At 38.6% G+C, this 20,797-nt stretch overlaps 1 protein-coding gene across 1 annotated transcript; it reads left to right on the top strand.

Annotated features, from left to right (window-relative positions):
• Positions 1 to 12,739: 12,739 nt before the first annotated feature.
• Positions 12,740 to 13,185, top strand: LOC150001901 (thymosin beta-4-like). The gene has a single exon (XM_090286767.1). It carries the CDS (start codon positions 12,771 to 12,773, stop codon positions 12,900 to 12,902), a length of 132 nt encoding a protein of 43 aa, XP_090142893.1. The 5' UTR covers positions 12,740 to 12,770; the 3' UTR covers positions 12,903 to 13,185.
• Positions 13,186 to 20,797: the final 7,612 nt, after the last annotated feature.

Below are 20,797 nucleotides of genomic sequence, written 5' to 3' on the forward strand. Positions count from 1 at the left end.
AGCCTTTCTTTCATGGCCATGTGACTCAGATCTGGCACTGGAATTTGGGAAGAAATTAAGTGCTGTATTCCCAGGTCTAAGACAAAATAACCTCCTAAGTGTTCCTCTATCCATCAGTTGGATGCCTAGGCCAAAGGCCTCTATGAAAATCATGTGCTGAAATGGCAGAGAATCTCTCAGCCTGTATCATCCAAAGACTGTGGAAAATGTCCTGCCCACCCCACTCTTCAAGACTAATGAGCACTTATGTGAGTAAAAGCTGAGCTATTAAGATTTCAGGCTTTATCTGTTACAGCAACTGCACTTACATTAACCAGTGTAGCCACTCATAATAAAGGTTAGGTTGCTGCAATGTTGGTTCCCCCTGCTGTCTGTTACCTGTTTCCCTCTCTTTTGCTATTGTGAAGGCCCCAGCTTTTTTTAGTGCCCAAGGGGGAAACTTTACATATATAGGGTGTGTAGATGGGTGGGAGACACTGTCAAGGAAATGTATCTCAAGGGAAAAACTTAAGACTTTTCCATGTTTTTTAATTAGAATGTTCTATGGTCACAGTGAATCAGAGGCAAATGAAAGATTCCTATTCTCCCTCCGCTGGGGCATTTCTTTTCTGAAAAATGGGGTCTAGATTCTGTGGGGAATCAATCACAAGAAGGGTCATGAAATCAGGATCCTACCTTTCCATGTAGACCATTGAGAAGACGTTAAATCCACCAACCTATGACAAGTAAGAAAGTTTAAAATCAGCTGGACAATACCTTTTGGGTATAAATATAGTATTGTTCACACACCCTGCCAAGTAACTTTAGCTCATCAATATTCTCATGTCATTAGAAATACACATTTTCATTGTTTAATTTGTAAACTACATTGTCCAACTCATCTGTACAAAAAAGCAAATTAGAAAGTTCTACCCTAGGTTGTCCCACACTTAGCAGCTAAGTGCTGCCTTTACTAATGCATAGCAAATTAGTTTAAGAACTGGAAAGATGCCCTGGCTGAGTAGCTCAATTGGTTACAGTGTCAAAGGTTGTGGGTTTGATTCCTGGTCAGGGCACATACCTAGGTTTCAGGTTCAATCCTCCATTGGCAACTGATTGATATTTCTCTGTCTCACTGATGTTTCTTTCTCTTTCTCTTTCCACTTCTCTTTCTAAAATTAATAAACATATCATTGGGTAAGGATTTTAAAAATCATTTAAAAACCATGGAAGAAAACATGTCTTAACAAAGTGTCTTGGGGACTTCCGGCCAAGATGGAGGTGTAGACAGACATGCTGCATCTCCCTCCACAACTAAGAAGGAGTAAAACTATCTAAAAACTAGAGACAACCAGAAGTTCCAGAAAGTCAAGCTACATGGAAGTCCAACAAACAAAGATATAAGGAAGAAATATTCATCCAGACAGGTAGGAGGGGCAGAGCCAGGGCAGAGAGGATATGGTGTGTTGATGGCTGCAGATGTGGCAGTGGCAGCAGTTTCAGGCCAGTGGAAAAAGCAGTCACATGTTTTAAAAAGTCTGGAGGGACACCTGAGGAGTGTTCCCAGCCCCAGACCAGACCAGACCACACAGCTCACAGTCCCAGCACTAGGGAAAATCAAACTTCATTGCTTCTGACTGTGCAAACCAGTGGGTGTTCAGGCAGAGGAAGAAACTGCCAGTGTCTCAGCAGAGTCTGTTTGTTTAAAGGGCCCCCACGGTCCTAGAATGTCCACCGACCCACCCACTCTGGGAATGATGGCCAAAACAGCAGCTAGAGGGGCACCAGTCTGGTGTGGAAGTAGGAAAGGTGCCTGGAAAAGGGGCGAGTGCTGGGCAGGTAGCATTGTTCCCTCTTGGACCCCTCCCCCACATACAGTGCCACAATATGGTGAAACAGGTCACCATGTACTGACAAATCCCTAAGAATCCACCCCTTACAACATAACAGGAGTGATAGTTCTACCTGGGATGCAGAGGCAAATAAACACAGGAACTTGTCAAAATGAGGAGACAATTTCCAACCAAGAAGAAGGCCTAGACTGACATGCTCCATCTCCCTCCACAACTAAGAAACAATACAACTACAACAAAACCACAAATAACCAAAAGTTCTAGAAAAGAAAGTTACATTGAAGTCCAACATATGAAGTGATAAAGAAGTGGTGCTCATCCAGACGGGTAGGAGGTGAAACTGGGGTGGAGAGGTCAAGCTGTGCTGGTGATGGTGGTGGGACAGCAGTAAGCACAGACACCTGTATTTAAGGGGAGGCTAGAAGAACCTGGGGAGCACCCCCCACTGCAGACCAAACCCATAAGCTCGGGATTCCAATGCCAGGGAGGCAGACCACCATTGCCTTTGACTGTGAGGGCCAGAGGGTATGGGGATGGAGGAGGAGGCTCCTGGTCTCTCAGTGGAGAGTGAATGGCAGGAATCCATCTTGGTCCCCAGCCCCTATGCAAAATGCCACAGTGTGGTGAGAAGGACCGCCCAGCTGTGATGAGTGTATGGGGCTCCACCCCCCTATAGCATAGGAGGTGTGATAGTCCCACCCAGGAAGTAAAGGCAAACACAACACTGTCAGGATGGCACAGATTATAATAGAGATCCTGGTGATACAGCTGACCAGACAGCAAATATCTAATCTAACAAAGCAGCAGATAGGAGATCTTTCTGAGGCACAGTTCAGAGCTTTGGTTATAAGAATGCTTACAGACCTAACAGCAGATCTTAAACAAGATGGGTAAGGAATGAAGGTTAGCCCTGCTGAAATGCATGAAAACACATACAAAACTGGTGGTGAGGGAAAGAAAACCAGGGATCAAATCAACAAATCGGAACATAGGGAAGGAACAAACAGTTAACCAGTGCAGAAAGAGGAAATGAAAAGTGAGGAAAATGAGGAGAGGCTCAGAAACCTATGGGACAGCTATAAGTGGGCCAACATCTGAATCATAGGGTTGCCAGAAGGTGAAGAAGAAGAACTAGAAATTGAAAAATTATGTGAAAAAATAATGAAGAAGAACTTCCTTAACTTGGTGAAGGAAATAGACTTACAGGTCCAGGAAGCACAGAGAGTTTCAGATAAACTGGACCCAGGGAGAACCACACCAAGACACATTATAATCAAAATGTCAAAAATTAAAGATAAAAAGAGAATCTTAAAAGCAGCAAGAGAGAAGAAGAGAATTACATATAAAGGGGTCCCAATAAGACTATCATTTGATTTCTCAAAAGAAACTCTGCAGGCAAGAAGGAACTGGCAAGAAATATTCAAAGTAATGAAAAGCAAAAACCTACAACCACAGTTACTCTATCCAGCGAAGCTGTCATTCAGAATAGAAGGGCAGAGAAAGTGCTTCCAGGACAAAGTAAAACTGAAGGAGTTCATCAGATCCAAACCACTGTTATATGAAATGTTAAAGGGAATTGTTTAGGAGAAAGAGGATCGAAACTATGAACATTAAAACAAAAACTGTATCACAACAACAACAGAAGAAGTTAGGGAATCGAAACAAAGGCCAGCTAAGTAGGCAACAATGGTGGGAAAAGAATTATAGTAGGTATGGGGAACATTTTGGGGGGAGGTGAGGGGGGAGGGGGAAGGAGGGAAAGGGAGGGATATGGTACAGGAATTAAGAAGCATAGTAGGAGGGAGTGGAGTAGACAGGAAGAGATTGAGAAGAACTATATGCACAACCAATGGACATGGACTAAGGGGCGGAGAACTGGTGGAGGGAAGGGGGTCACTGGGTGGAGGGGAACAAAAGGAAAAGAAATTGAGACAACTGTAACAGCATAATCAATAAAGCATATATTAAAAAAAAAGTGTCTTGATTTTCCCTACTCTGTAGCTGCTTGTCACCATGCCAGCTTGTTTCCTCCAGTGAAGTGTTCATGCAGCACCCAAAGTATCATGTGTCCTCAGGGAATTTAGGAAAGATTCTTCAGATTAGTGCAAAAGGCACAAGCCAAAGAAAGAGGAGGAGGCTCATGACATATAGCAGGCCTCTGTCTACACAGAAATGCCTGGGAGTGCCTTGCAAGGTCTATATTTAATTCATTCTGTGACATCTTTGCACCTTACCATCATCTTTCATGCTAGCAAAGTTCTGTGAGATCAAATCAGATGCTTTTCTCATTGTGGCAAGGCTCTGACTCACTAATTGTAAAAAAAAAAAATTGAGAACAATAAGACCCAAGAAAGTTCCATAATAGTAATAATAATAATAATAATAATAATAATAAAAGAAACAGTCGAGCATTCCTGTAACCTTAATAAAAATATGATGGTCCTGGAAAACTTTTCTAGGAAGCCTCCACTAAGTTTTTTTTTTGTAGAGCACAAATCCAAATTGCACTAAACACTAGTTTATAATTTCCAATGTGTTCTGAAAACACAAGCCTGCTTTTTTCTTTTTAAAAGATTTTATTTACTTATTTTTAGAGAGAGGGAATGGAGGGAGAAAGAGAGGGAGAGCAATATCAATATGTGGTTGCCTCTCCCACACCCCAAACTGGGGACCTGGCCCGCAACCCAGGCATGTGCCCTGACTGGGAATCAAACCAGTGACCCTTTGGTTCATAGGCCAGCACTCCATAACAGTGAGGGCACAAAGCTGTTTTTAAAAGAGTGCTTTCAAAACTAAAATATGAGTGCTGACTACAGATCAGCACTGCCTTTGAGGTGCTGACTTCAAACTGCAGAGCTACCAGATTCAACAGGTAGACTGTTTTGTTTTCGTCTTGACCTTCAAAAGAGGTTAGAGACAAATTGGATATTTTCCAACCAATTATATTTTAAATCTATGAGTAACTTAATACAGGGATTGGCAAGCTTTTTCTCAGCCAGACAGTAAATAATTTTAGGCTTTGATGAACATATGGCCTTCGTCACAACTAGTCAACTTTGTCATTCCACACAATGGCTGTGTTCCAATAAAGCTCTATTTACTAGAAAAAAGTGGGATGCTGGCTATATTTGGCCTGTGGCCATAGTTTGCTGACCCCTGATTTAATGATCAGAGCTAGTATCGATGAGGACAGGCTTACAGACACTACCAAGGGCTTTACTCTGTCCTATGGCCAGATGTGTTACATACCCCAACCTAGCAGTCTGTTTCAAAAATCCTCTCCTGGCCAAGCAACACCAAGCAAGAGAGGGTGAATTTATCCCTGTATTTCTATCAGCACTACAGGATTGTTAACTCAAATTCTATTTAGGAAACAGAAAGCTGCTGGAAATCTAAAAATGTCTGCATATTTTTTTAAAGTTTGAACCTAAAGAGAGAATGAAGTTCCTAGAAACTTCTGCGTCCACCCACAGGCATTGGACTCTTAGCCGACTTATTTGATGTTGGGCTTTTGTAAGACCTGGTTTTTATGGTTATATATGGACCACATTCTGGGACCATTATATAAAATTTGGTTTCTAGAAAGTACACTCACATGCAGAGCTGTGTGAGCAGCATTTGTGGACTTGGGGGCCAGGTAAACTTGATCAGTTCTTGCCTAAGAATTAATATTAATGGATGGCTCAGTTGTACACTCAAGGTATGGACATCTCTGATTTCACTGTACTTGGTTGAGGTTCTTCAGGAAAATAACCAAATGAAATACCTATCTGATAATGGCAGGTAATATTATAAATAATGCATTTAGACCTGTATAACTAATACATTTTCCCAAGGAAATGGTAAACTCTTACCAACACTAATAAATCTTGAAATCTAGGTCCTGGTTCTGTCTCTTTTCAGAGGGCAAGAAGCATGGAGTTGGGTGGGGAAGAAAAAGGAAGAGTGCTTTTTCTAAGTCAAGATAACTTTTATAAGATAGGAATTCTGGAAGAGACCAGGACCTGATTTTGATTCAGCCCAGTTGTGAAGGCCAGGTACAGAGTTGGGCACAGTATGCCTCATGTGTAATTAAGACATGACATCAAGGGAAGATGTCAAGAGACAATAAAAAGGCCAGTGGCACTTCTAAATCTGTCTGATCTACCTATCATCAGTAGCCAATAGAAGAAAGTAATAGCATGTGGCTATATTCATGGTGATCACCTGAGCACCTTTTCCCAACTCTCCATCCTTGCTCTCAGTCCAACTTCCCCAGCTCTGCCCATCTTCTGAACTTTTGCTTTCAAGAAAGGTAGAATTGAGTAGCTACTAGAAAACTGGGCTTTAAGGCTGTGATTCTAAACCCAAGGTGGGACTTCTGGTCAAGATGGCAGAGTAGGTAAATGCTGTGTTCACCTCCACCCATGACCACATCAAAATTACAACTAAATTATAGAACATCCACCTTTGAGAACCACCCAAAGACTCCCTGAACAGAATTCTCATAACTAAGATATAAAGAAGAAGCAATGAGAAGACTGGTACGAGGAGTAAAGATGTAACATAAGCTTGTCCCCCACATATGCATGGTAGTTGAAAATTGGGAGGAATATATGGGCAGCAGAAGTCCTCACTAAGAAGAGAGGGGTATCAGACCCACACCAGGCTTCCCAGATCAGAGCACCAGTGCTAGAAGATGAGTCCCCACAACATCTGGCTGTGAAAATCCATAGGGATGCAGTCCAGGTGAGAAAGAGAGATGTTGTTGACCTAGACATCCTGTTAAAGGGCCTGAGCATAGACTCACTCACTCACAAACACTTGCCCTAAGCTCCAGAAAAGGAATAGAAGCTCAAAAAGCACCAAGGGCATATGGGGAGGAACTGAATTATCTGACTTCAGGACAAGGGCTAGAGAGGCAGCTCTCCAGGGGACTAAAGTCTGGCAGGCACCACTGCTCCTTTGTTGAGCCCTCCACCCACACATAGCCCACAAGTGCAGACAGGCACCAAGCCTGAATCTCAATTAACCTGGCTAACACTGATTGCCCCACCCTGGTGATTCCCTGAGACCTTGCCCCACCCAATTCACATGCCCAACCCAAATCTTTTTCAGAGGCTAATGCACACAAGCAGCCAGCCTGGGCCTGAACTGCAAACTTTCCTACCCTTAACAAGAAGTACCTGGTTTTGGTATGTTCTGTACCTGCTAAGTGGCCCCAAACCTGGCTCACAGCAAAACCAATGCCAGGCACCCCCAAGCCCAGCACAGGATGCTACTAACTGCAGATCACCTTATGCCCTTGTCACCTGCACTGGAGCCCCTCCCAAGAGGCCCTAGAACCAATATACCTGGTGGCCTGCTTCACACCATACCAGAACACCACCCAATTAGCACCAGAAACAATATACCCAAAGAGTGAACATGAAAGGCACTAAAGCCCATTAAAGTGAATCCTGCTCCCTGATGTCAGTCCCTGCATAATAGCTTGTGTGCTATAGTCATGGCCAGTCCTCACAGCCAGTCAGCCTGAGGGTCAATCCCACCCACTGATGTGCCCACAGCTATCAAAGCTCAGCTACAACGGGGGAGGGGGCAAACACAAACCACACAATGGATGTACTTGGAACACCCAGAGCAGGTGACCAGAGAGGCTATGCTATTGGGCCCCATAGGACACCTGCTACATAAGGCGTCTCTACCAAGACCAAGAGACATAGCAGCTCTACCTAATACATAGAAACAAACACAGGGAGGTAGCCAAATGAGGAGACAAAGAAACATGTTCCAAATGAAAGAAGAGAACAAAAGTCCAGAAAAAGAACTAAATAAAATTAAGGAAAGCAATCTACTAGATACAGAGTTCAAAACACTGGTTATAAGAATGCTCAGTAAACAGGAGAAGAATAGATGATCTTCAGTGAGAACTTGAACAAAGAAACCAGAAACATAAAAAAGAACCAGTCAGGAATGAAGAATATAATCACTGATATAAAGAATACATTAGAGAGAATCAACAGGAGATTAGATGAAGCAAAGGATTAAGTCAGTATTTTGGAAGGCAAGGGAGTAGAAAACAATCAGAATAGCAAAAAGAAAAAATATTTAAAAAATTAGAATACTTTAAAAGGAAACTTTGGGAAAAAACATTAAACATAACAATGAAATTCTCAAAGTGATGAAAAGCAAGGGCCTGCAACCAAGATTACTCTACCCAGCAAAACTACCATTTAGAATCATAGGAGAGATAAAGAGCTTCCTAGACGTGAAAAATCTGAAGGAGTTCATCAGCACCAAACAGTATTATAAGAAAATTTAAAGGGACTTCTTTAAGAAGAAAAAGGAAATTATATATATATATATATATATATATATATATGAAACTATTGCAAAGAAAAAATTCTCACTGACAAGGCAAACATGTAATAAAAGCAGTGGCTCAACAAACACTAAAGCTAGTACAATGGTTAAAAGGCAAAAGTGGGAAGATCATGTAGGTACAGTAAATTAAGTGATATATAAAACACACACACAAAATGTAAAATATAATGACAAAAACTTAAATGTGGAGGGGTGAATAAAAATGATAGTGATTTTGGAATGTGTTGAAACTCAAGTGACCATCAACTTAAAATATATAATATATATATAAATATATAAATATAGATATATTATATATCTATATTTATATATTTACCATGTTATATATATGTGTATATATATATTACACAGCAACCACAAAAATGTACAAGAGACACACAAGAAATAAAGAGAAAGAAATCCAAACACAGCACTATAGAAAGTCATCAACATACAAGAGAGCAAGAAAATAAGAAACAGTAAAGAAATAAAATAAAACAATCAGAAAATAATAAAATGGCAATAACTATATACTTATCAAAAATAAGTTTAAATGTAAATGGATTAAATGCTCCAATCAAAAGATGAATGGTTAAAGAAGGGGTGTAACATATATAAGAATAAAATATTATATTAGTTGGTCATAAAATGAATAAAATCTTACCATTTGTGACAGTATGGATGGGCCTAGAGGGTAATACTAAGTGAAACAAGTCAGAGAAAGAAAAATACCATATGATTTCATTTATTTGTGGAATCTAAAAAGCAAAATAAACAAACAAAACAAATAAACTTATTGATACAGAGAACAAACTGGTGGTTACCAGAGGGGAGGGGCATTGGGGGGATGAGTGCAAAAGGTGAAGGGATTAAGAAGTACAAATTGACAGTTACAAATAGTCATGGGGATGTAAAATACAGCTTAAAGAATATAGTCAATATACAATATTTTGTAATAACTATACATAGTGTCTGGGTGCAAGACTTATTGGAAGATTCATGTCATGAGTTATATAAATGTCTAACCACTATGCTGCACACCTGGAAGTAATATAATATTGAATATCAACTCTAAATGAAAAATAAGCAAACAAACTCTGGGTGCATATCAGCACTACCTGGACACTTTGAAAAAATCCCAGTGCTGAGGCCACACTGCAGACCAATTACGTGAAGATTTCTAGGTATGAAAACCAGGTTTTCAGTCTGTTTTAAGGCTTCCTGGGCTTCTGGTTTAAAATCAGATGGCCTGGATTCAAAGTCCACAAAACAATTACCTATTCTAAGTCTCTGTGTCCTCATCTGTAAAACGGTGATCATCATAGGGTCCAGTTTATAATATTGTAAGGATTAAATGAGTTAATTTGTGTCAAAATCTCAGCACAGTTCTTAAACATTATTTCTTAGCAACAAATTCTCTCTTCTTGACCTCCCAGTTTTGAATTTTAGAACCTTCTAAACATAGTTTTTCCTCATCCTCTGTCTTCCTTTATCAAGTTGGTTTAGTTATGGCTCCAGGCTGATGTCATTGATGCCCAAGCCAAGCTCATCACTGCCTCCACCAAGCACCACTGAACAGGCATTGGAGGGTCCAACGCTGAAGGACATGCTTACAGAAAGAGGACAGTTACATGTAGGATGACTGACTGTCCCAGTTTGCTCAGAACTGAGCAGTTTCCCAGGATGTAGGAATTTCAGTCCTAAAACCAGAACATTTCTAGGCAACCTAGGAGTGTGGGTCACCCTAGTTGAAGCATCCAGGACTTCAATGAAGGCAGGAATTATCTTTAAAGTTTGAGAAGAAATGGGACTATATGAGTGAGGCAGGACCCCAGCCTTAGAGACATTAGTTCATTGCCTTTTAGAAGATGTAAAAACCCAGTTAATAAAACTTGAATTCCAGAAGGCAATATTACAAGGAGTCCTCACTAGAGCATAGGTAGCATGAATGTTGAGTTAAAGTGCTCAAATCCTTAAAATCTAAACAAAGCTGAACTATATACATGGATATCTCAGCTTCAAGGAGAAGAAAAGCAAATGCCAGCTGAAGCATTTGTCCTACATGATCTACTCTTGACCTCTTTTTAACTTTTTTTATACCCTCACCCAAGGACATTGTTTTTCATTCCTTTTAGAGAGAGGAGGAGGAGAGAGAGAAATATCTATGGGAGAGAGAAGGATTGATTGTTTTCCTTCTTTCTGTGGGTTGGGCCACATGCATCTGGACAGTTGGGGTGGGGAAGAGGAGTTCACATGCGCCTGCGCACAGATCGAAGACTAAACTGGCAACCTAGGTATGTGCCCTTACTAGAATTGAACCTACAACTCTTTGGTTATCAAACAACACTCCAACCAACTGAGCCATGCTGGCCAGGGTTTAACATTTTTTAATTGTGGTAAATACACATAACATAAAAATTACGTTCTTCACCTGTTTTAAAATGTATATAATTTAGTAGTGTTAAGTACCTTCACATTATTGTCCAACCAATCTCCATAAACTTTTGATCTTGTAAAACCGAAACTCTAGGCCAGTGATTTGCAATAAGTGCACTGCAAGAATTTTTAAAACATTCAATACCTGACTATTTAGTCAGTGGCACTGACCTTTTTTCCCTAGATTGTCAAGTAAAAAAATGACAACAACCAACATAACAGTAACCATCCAGGGTGAATGCATCAAAATTATACTTATTTTTTGTCACATCAGAAAAAAATATATATTTTAGTGTGTCACAGAATTTTAGTAATTAGTTTATGTGTGCCATGAGATGAAAAAGGTTGAAAATTACTGCTCTAAACCCATAAAATAACAAATCCTCATTTCCCCCACTGCCTGCCCCAGGCAACCACTATTCTATTTTCTGTTTTTATGAGTTTGACTATTTTAGATGTCTCATATAAGTGGAATCATACAGTATTTGTCTTTTTGCGCCTAGTTTATTTTAGGTAGTATAAAGTCCTCAAGATTCATCCATGTGGTAGCATGTGTCAGAATTCCTTTTTATTTTTAAGGCTGAATAATATTCTATTGTGTGTATATTCCATATGTTGTTTATCCATTCAAGCGTTAAAAACATTTGGATTACTTCAACATTTTAGCTATTGTGAATAATCGTCGGCAGCCGTCCGTCTCGAGAGACGATGGTGTAGCTTCTTAAGAGTCTATCTGCACCGCCGAGAATGGTTGTGCAGTCCGACTCGGGAGTGACACGGTATCTGTCTCCTCCCGTGTTGAATCGACATCTTGCGATGACGCTGGAGTGTCCTCTCCAGTGAAGCTGAAGCTACAGAGCCTGGGCAGGGTGATATGGAGGGTCTGCTGTTGCCCATGCAGCAGACACCCCCCTCTCTTCGCAGCTGAAGGGTCCAAGGGAAAGACGGAGTCAATACAGCTTGGCTTCAGGTGCGCCGCAGGAGTTGCCGGTGTTGACTACAACGTCAAACCGCCTTAGGGACTCCGGCTCCGGATTTTCTGTCGGGGTTTACTCCCTTAGCCTTTCCCCTGAAGAGGTATGCCGCAAGGCAGCGGAGGTTTTTTGGAGTCAGAGTTTTCCTTCTCTGATGTGCCCTGACTGGAAGATCGAACCAGCGACACTTAGCTCGCAGGTCGACGCTCAATCCACTGAGCCAAACCAGCCAGGGCTATTGTGAATAATACTGCTATGAAAATTAGTTTACAAATATCTCTTCAAAACTCTACTTTCAAGTTCTTTGTATAAATATGCAGAAGTGGAAGTTTGTTGGTCTCTTCTTAAGCTCTTATCCTGACTTCCACACCACAGAGACTCCATGAATTTTCTCGGGGTGGCAAGAGCTTTCTACTCTTCCCATAAGCAAGCTCTCCCTGCAGTCTCTATCAGGACTGTACTTGCTATCTGCACACTTTTGGGCTTGGGATAGTCCAATAATTTTCTCTGCATGATCATTCATTCACTGATAGAATAAATACTTACTATGAGGTTGAGACATGAAAATTGAAAAGATGAAGGCCCGGTGGAAAGTGAAGAGACAGAAGAGCCTTCGGAATCAAGCAAATGGTATGTGTGAGGATGTACTCTTGACCACTCTCCTCTCACTTCCCCTGATTTTTTACTACATGCTCTTTTACGTCAATTCACACACAGCTTGGCTTCAAACAGAGTCAGTGACTTTACCTAGTACCTTCCTGATCCTTTGATCATAAAAGGTTTCTCCTTGACCTTCCTCTGACCAGGACAGCCTTACCACTTTCCACACCACCACCAAGGTAAAGTTACCCTTGGAAATTCCTGTACCATAGGGGAAAGCATTTCCTTTTCTTTCTCTCCACCCCACAATTATCCCCTTTGACAAATCATATTGGAAGCTTGTATAACAGCTATTTTGCAGTATTTAACATTAATAACAATTCCTTCAATTACTCACAGGTTGTGTCTTCAACAGAGAGAGGAAACTTTCTAGAACAAAGTGTCATCTCGTATTTGCTGGTCACATGTAAAGGGCGGTATCTTGGTTGCAAATCACACCCTCCAGTCTGTTCCTTACTAAAACATCAAGAAAACTGACAGATCGGACTACTCTTCCTCGCGCACCTCGCTCTGCTTCCTCCCAACCATGTCTGACAAACCCGATATGGCCGACATTGAGAAATTCGATAAGTCAAAATTGAAGACAGAAACGCAAGAGAAAAACCCACTGCCTTCCAAAGAAACCATTGAACAGGAGAAGCAAGCAGGCGAATCGTAATGAGGCCCGCACCGCCAATATGCATTGTACATTCCACAAGCATTGCCTTCTTATTTTACTTCTTTTAGCTGTTTAACTTTGTAAGATGCAAAGAGGTTGGATCAGTTTAAATGACTGCTGCCCCTTTTCACATCAGAACTACTGACAATGAAGGCCACACCTGCCTCTCCCATCTGCCTGTGCGGCTGGCGGGGAAGGAAAAGAACTTGCATGTTGGTGAAGGAAGGAGCTGGATGGGTCGACAGTGAAATCTAGAGTAAAAACCAAGCTGGTCCGAGGTGTCCTGCAAGCTATATAATGCAATTTAATCAGTGCCATCTTTTTTTTTGTTAAAATGATTTTAATTATTGGAATGCACAATTTTTAAAACATGCAAATAAAATTTTAAAACCTGGGGAAAAAAATTTAAAAAAACTGACAGAAAATTGGTTTACTGCCCTTATCATTTCAGTGTTGTGGGTATTTTTAATTAATAATTTTTTTGTTTATTTTATTGTGCCAAAACATTTTTCAAGCAAAATGTATCAAAAAAGCAAATATATATTGCATTTATACTGGTTCTCTAAGGCTAAAGATGAAGAGTGATATTTTTCCACATCATTGTGTGGAACCTTATCAAAGTTTCCAAAATGCGGATTTAAAAAAGAATAACTGCAGTTAGGATTTAAGACCTTGTTTTGTGCTTTCTATGCATATCATGCCATCTACTGGACACTTAGGATATAAAACAAGTTGCATTTAATAACTAGCAGGATTGTAGAAGAAAATTACATTGCAAATGTTATTAATTTTTATAACAAAGTTAAGTATATGGATAAATTCATAGGAAATATCAATATTATATGCAGTTACAGCAATATTCTATCTGGAAATACTTGCTACCAAGGAGTTTTCATTTCCATCTGGAGAGTAATGTTTATTTTTCACTCTGGTGAATATAGACTCATGGCATGAATGCTAGCAAAGTGACTTCCAAACAGTGGTTCCTTGATATGGTCAGACAGAAGAGATAAGTAATATCATGCTCCATGCAGTAGATTAAAGGTAGATGTGTGGAACTTCTTTTTCTAAAATGTTACAGAATATGATATTTTGTCTATTCACATTTTGAAAATATACATTATGAGTTATGTACATATATACAATTATGTACATGTACAGAAGCTTACTGACTTTTAAGGAACTCAATTACATTCACAATGCTGAAATTTTCATAAGTTCAATCTTTATTTTAGAAGGCAGTTGACTATTTTATAGTACCTTGTAGTCATTGCTACAAATAATAATTATCTTTGTACAGTATTATAAAAATTACACTCCATGGAACTTTGATCTATTTTTACTCAAGTGAGATAAGTGCTATTCTTCGATTGGACAGTAGAAAAATACATAGGTTTTGAATTTTTAAATGTACAAAGCAACTCATTCTGAATATTTGACATACATATGGAGGTTAGTTTTTTGCATAGCAATTTTACAATAAAGCAGAAATTAGGAGTAGGACAAGCTTAGGTATGGAAAAGATAAAATTCATTATAGATATTAAAACCAACCTTTATAAGTCACCTGTCATTTTTCTACTCATTTTTTGGCCAGATCTTCCTGTGCATATGCACTTCACTGAGAGAGGTCTTTTCAACAACAAAATAAAAAGTTGCTTGCAGTCACCTTAAATCTCAGAAAGTTGTGTGTGTGTAAATGTATATGTATCTGTGTGTATGAATATGCCTGTGCATATGTGTGTGTATAAATGTAATGTGTGTAAATATGTCTGTGTGTGTATATGTCTGTGTGTTGTTGCTGGAAAAGTTGTTTATCTGGCGATAGGGGTCAAATGGAAAGTGTCTCTGTAGTGCCAATAATAGAAATCAAGACAGATTATGTACTAGTGAAAGAATTAGACTAATGGGTTCAATTTTAACTGCAAAAGCACAAAAGAAGTATATCTAATGATAAATAATTTAGAATGAATAAAATGGAATGAGATTTCTATTCAAAATCTTTGAGTGCACTAAGAAAGCCTAAATTTTATAAAAGCTAAAATTTAAATTAAAAGAAAGAGTCTAAATATTTATTTCCTTTTAGACAACATAATAGAGAATGAGTATATTTCCTTATCTATGATATTCCTAGCTTTTTTTTAAACCAAACTCTCTAATGTAGAAAATTATTTTACAAAAATAATTGTGAGAAGTAGGCTTTGAATAAGTCATTAAAATCCTCTTTTAGTTCTTTGTTATAACTTGTAACATTTTAAAAATTTCTTTTAGCAAAAGAATAACCATACTTCATTTAACAACTGTTTTATTTGTTAGTTTATTCAGTGAACATATTCCAAGCTTCAAAATAGAGCTGGTATTCATATCTGTTGCTTTAAAAAGATATCTCATAGGGTGCTAGAGTTTGAAAGGACCTAAAATAAATAAGATATTCACATTTTAGAAACTTACTCAAGATAATAGGAGCTAGCCAACTGCATTACTAGAACTCAGCCTCCTGACTTCAAGTCTTAACTGCTTTAATTTGAATACCAAAGAGTAAGTTACACCTATCCTGAGGCTATATTGTAACCTGAATTAATCTCACAGGATATATAAAAAAAACGAAATGGAGTTCTTTAAGTGGGGACTTTTAATACACTCTGTGAACTATTTAGCAGTACTCAAAACTAACACTAGGTGTCAGATCATTAGATTTGAAAAGTTAAACCTGATGACACATAGTTCTTATGTTTGATTGAAAAATTATATATCTTCCTAAAATCACAGCAATGTTATATTGCAAAGTAAAATAGTTTTGCTTGACTTGGTTGTCCTTGTGGATTGGAGCAATATAACCAGTCAGTTCCTACTTCTGATCTGTGTTCTAAAAAGAGAATAATATTTACTTTTTATAAGTCTAAATAAATTTTTGTTAATTATTTGGGACTTCTAAAATTGTTCTTCTATGCATTTCAGAAGAAACCAAAATATTCAATATTACTTAACTGTAACAAAAGTTAAGGTGGCATTATACTCCATCTTATGGTGTTTGCTTACTATCTGAAAGTGACAAAGCTTCAGTGCAAATACGAAAGCCTTTCCTTCAGATACTTTAAGTGAAAGACACAAAGTAAGGCAAGAAATAGGGATTTAATCCCAGCTGGCAGAAGACAATATAACAGTTTGAAGCCAAGGAGACAAGGGAAGGTTTTAGACAAAGGAGAGCGTTCTTAGTAGTGCAGATCAGGAGGAAGGTTCTAACATGAGTGGCATATGTCAGAAGAGGCCCTGAGTCCAAAGCCAGCCACTGAAGGTCGTAGAGTGAAGAGGGAAGCTTGGCAGGAGAAGAGAACAGGAAGAAGTGTGGGTAGAGATAAGACTACAATCTAGTCAACTGTGATTCTGTTCCACCCTCTGAAAATGAGAACCTGATAGAGGGGAAATCAGGGGCAAAGGCAAAGAAAGAGGCAATAGAATTAGAACACCTTAATAGGAAAATAAACCCATTGTAAATCTGGGGAGAATGGGAAGAGTGAGATTAAAGAAATCAGAATTCAGAGCACAAGAGAAATTCAGTTGAAATATGCAACACAACAAACGCACAGGAATATCTCTTCTTTTGAGAAGGAAAGGAATTCTACAATCAATGATAAAGTCAGTCTGACTGGATAAGTTTTGCAGCAGATGATACCATCATGCTCCTATTCTCTAAGTCATGGACACAACTGGAAACATTGGAGTAGCCTCAAGCACATCACAAAAAGACGCCAGAACTCATGTTCCAGAATCCCCACAGACTCTGTGATCCCCGTAGGGCCATTTTCAGGTACTGTGAGAAATGTACAGTGTGGTACAAAAACAAACAAACAAACAAAACACAGAAACAAAAAACAAGTGGACAAAGTATGCCCTTAGGGAGCTACCCTTTAATGCCCTCTCACTATTTTTAGAAGCCCATCCAAAGGTCTTATTGATCATTTAAATCTGCCTTTCCACGACCTCTACCATCCACATATTGCAACATTTCACCAAATTTTATTCCCTCGGGGTATCAGTTTCTAGTCTAACAAAGAAAAAAGTAACATGTTAGCAAATTTTGGGGTGTCTTCACAACATGCAAATTTATGACTACACATAGGGCTGGCCCTGTATGACAAAACTCACAATTACGTTAAGAACATTTACAAAATGAGGAAACTCACTGTTTTCTATGTACATTTCTTCTTAAATATATAGGAATCAGGTTTCCAATGTTCTCAAACTGATTCCTTTGGCACTGCATTTTAAAAACAATCTCATAAAACTGAGGGAAACCCTGCTGTTTTATGTCTGTACTCTTAGATCTAGGGGGGAAAAAATAATGGTAAAAGAATACAGTCATAGTGTAAGCAAAAGGGATTTCTTTCTGGGTCTTTTAAAAATCTTATGGAGTTATATGAGTGCCAACGAAGTGCCTTAGAGCCTTTTATGGGGGAAGGGCGTGCAATGGCAGAGGGAAAGCTAAGCGGGTATGGCTCAGGACCCCATTCCTCCAGTTCATTCTTCCTTTGTCTGTTTTATACACTGTCATTCATATATAACATATATTTTAATGGTTCTACTGATAAATGTTTGACAATCAGCTTTCCAGGGGGTACAAAAAGCCCTGATTTGTAGTGTTTTCTACTTTCCATGTTGAAATGGCCAATTTCAAGCTGCCAACATGACCCTAAACGCCAAGTTGGAAAGAAATGTGCACAGTTAACTCTCACAAGTTGGTGGGAGCTGGTTTCAGCATACTTCTGCACAGCTCTTTAGTAGATGGACCAGAACTGGAACTCAGAACCACCACAATAAAATACAACCCCATTATATATTCCAAACTACCACCAATCTTGGGTTAAATTACCCAGATCAATGCTTAAATCTCATATGTCAAGATCTGGGTTTGGGCCTTCATCATGATGATTCAAATGTTTAAAAGTAATAAATATTCAAGTAGACATAGGAATGTTAAAATCACATATTAAAGATTTCCAGCTTCAATAGGAGCTTCAAGGTTATTATTCCAACCATGATTCTTATGCCTAAGTTCCTATAATAATTGATCTTTCAGTTTATGAGTAAATACCCCCAGTGACAGAAAATTTTCTTCCTCTCAGATCACCCATTACATCTTTAGTTATGAAATACCCTTTCTTAAAGTAAACCAAGAATCTATCACCTTGACACTTTATTCATTTTCATGGAGCCATGTTAACTTTCACATTAACAGCCTCTTGGCTAGACAGTAAACATCTATGAGTCTTGTCTTTCCAGTCCAAGAACCCCTAGTTTCCTGGACCATTTGCATGACATGATTTCAAGTCCTGTCACCACCCTAGTCACTCTTTCCTGAGCTTGCTTCAACTCGCTCGTCCCTCTGTTTCTCCATGTGGTGAGTGTCAGTGAACAACCTCTTTTGTTTACTTACTTTCTACATGGCTGCCACATTGTCATCCTTTTGACACGAAAGATTCTTACATATGCCATCATTTTGTCATGTCTGTTGGATTCATGCCCCTTAGAATTAGGTTCCTGAACCTCAGCACTGATTTTTACATTTATCACCATCTCCTTTAATTCTTTGATATTTGGCTTGCCACTCCTTTCTGTCAGTACCTTTTAGGCTCCTAATTCTATCATACAATGTATTTCTGTTTATTTTCCTGAGATCCAAGCAAAGGACAAAATTGTGTGGTAATACCTGAACTTCTCTTCCAGGGAATACCAATTTATTAATCAACATCATTTGGGTATTATTATTACAATCCCCTCTGGAGAGATAAAAGTTACAGATTGATTTAGTCTTCATTGTGAGTTCCTAAATTACCTTCAACTAATCATTATTACTAGAACATGAAAGATACAGAACAATTCACAAAGGGGATTGACCTCAAAGCATGTGTCCCTTGTAGCAGCAGGGCATTCTTGTTTCATTTGTTGTGTCAGAAGAGGAGAGGATTGGGAAAAGTAACTGAGTTCCCTGATACCCAATCTCTGTCTAAGGTTGTGTGTGTGTTTGTGTGTGTATTGTTCTATTTTCTTAGGTATGGCACTAAAATGGTAAACAACAAAAGAAAATAAATAAATAAATAAACAAACAAAATAGGCATCATTAAAATTAAAAATTGTGCTTCAAAAGACACTATGAAAGAGCAAAGATTCCCCACAGAATGAAAGAAAATATTTGCAAATTATATGTCTGATAAGATACTTGTACATAAAATATATAAAGAACTATTGTAACTTATTAATAAAAATACAATCCAATTTTTAAATGGCAAAGAATCTGAAGAGATATTTCTCCAAGGAAGATATGCAAGTGGCCAATAAACACATTAAAAAGAATATTTGTTCTAGGATAGTATAGGATGTCTCAACATCATTAGCCATTAGGGAAATGCAAATCAAAAGAACAATGAGCTACCACTTCATATCCACTAGTATGGTTAGAATCAAAAAGACAGACAATAGTAAGTGCTGGTGAGGACATCGTTTTTCAGTAATTGTAAGAGAAACCTTGATAACAGACACAGATAATGAGGTCATCTATTCACAGTGTAAGGCAGTGTCTTTCCTGCCAATTTAATTCTAACACTTTTCATGCACCACAACTTTTCATTTTAAACCTGAGAAGACTCTTCTTTGAGTTCAACACCAAAAAAAAGTCAGAGTAACTGCTAGGCTAAGTCAGCAATTTACACTATCTCAGGGGAGTCACATTTGGATAGGAGCTAGAATAAAGGCCACATGTTGACTTCCCATTAGTATCAATCACATTCTATATTACAAATCTGGTCCAATGGTTAGGTAGCTATGGAAAGCTCTAAAATGAACCCAGGGTTTCAGACAGAGAATTCAAAACTCTGAGTAGATTTTCTACCATTATGGGGCACTTATTCTGAAGTATACTTGTTCTCAATCCAAGGAAATCTTACAGTACAGGGTTGGAACCAGGTTAACTCTTTGAGCCGTTGGGTTTGAGTGCTTTGACCATAGGGAGGCCTTCACCCTTAGTCACCAAATAAATACCATAGCATATGCTGAGCACTTGGGTGCTTCTGTGGGTTAGCTAGTTGTTTTCATGTGTCTTAAGGTAATAATACTTTGCCATCTAACTTGAAAAAAAAAAAGAGAAAGAAACAAACTTAACCCTGTGGCCTATCTAGTTCCTCTAAAATAGAAGTTGAATGATGAACATAAAGGCAGAGTAAACCTCAAGTGGACACATTCCAAAATTTACAGGAGGTGACCTTGTTCCTGCATAAAGGAAGGAAGGAAGTATGTCCCTTGGGGGTTCAGTCAGGGATGTTTGGGGAAATTCAGCATAGGAAACATGGGTGGTGCCAAAGAAAGGCTTATCAAGGCTAGTGCCAATTAGGAAAGGTATAAAAGAACACATTTAAAATTCCTCTGAAAGTTGAAACTGTAAAATGGCCATGAATTTTTGTTGAATGTGTAATAAAGAAGAGATAAAAGGAATATTAGAAAGAGACAGAATCATTTTATTTAATTTTCATAACATTAATTTTACTCAGTTAGTGAAATTATTTTTGAACTATTTTACTAATAACAATAATGTCTCAGAAAGTTTAGGAGACATACCAAACATCACAACTAGCAAATAAAGGAGCCAGAATTCGAAAATCATGTGTGTGACTCCCAAATCCATGCTTTTCCCTTGTAAGAAAGAAGAGAGATGAGAAAGGGGAAAAAATGGGAAGAAATTTAATGTAAATGAAGTTCCTAATAAAGGCCAAGTACTATGCTGGGTGATTCACATATATATTTATTTTTATTTACTCAGTCTCTACAACTACAGATATAGTGGTTTTATTGTTCTAGTTTTCATTTGTAATTGTGGTTTCCTGTATAAGTGTTAGGGTCCCACAA

Source organism: Furipterus horrens, unplaced genomic scaffold, assembly GCF_987537825.1.
Source record: "Furipterus horrens unplaced genomic scaffold, mFurHor1.1.pri manual_scaffold_9, whole genome shotgun sequence".
Taxonomy (NCBI): domain Eukaryota; kingdom Metazoa; phylum Chordata; class Mammalia; order Chiroptera; family Furipteridae; genus Furipterus; species Furipterus horrens.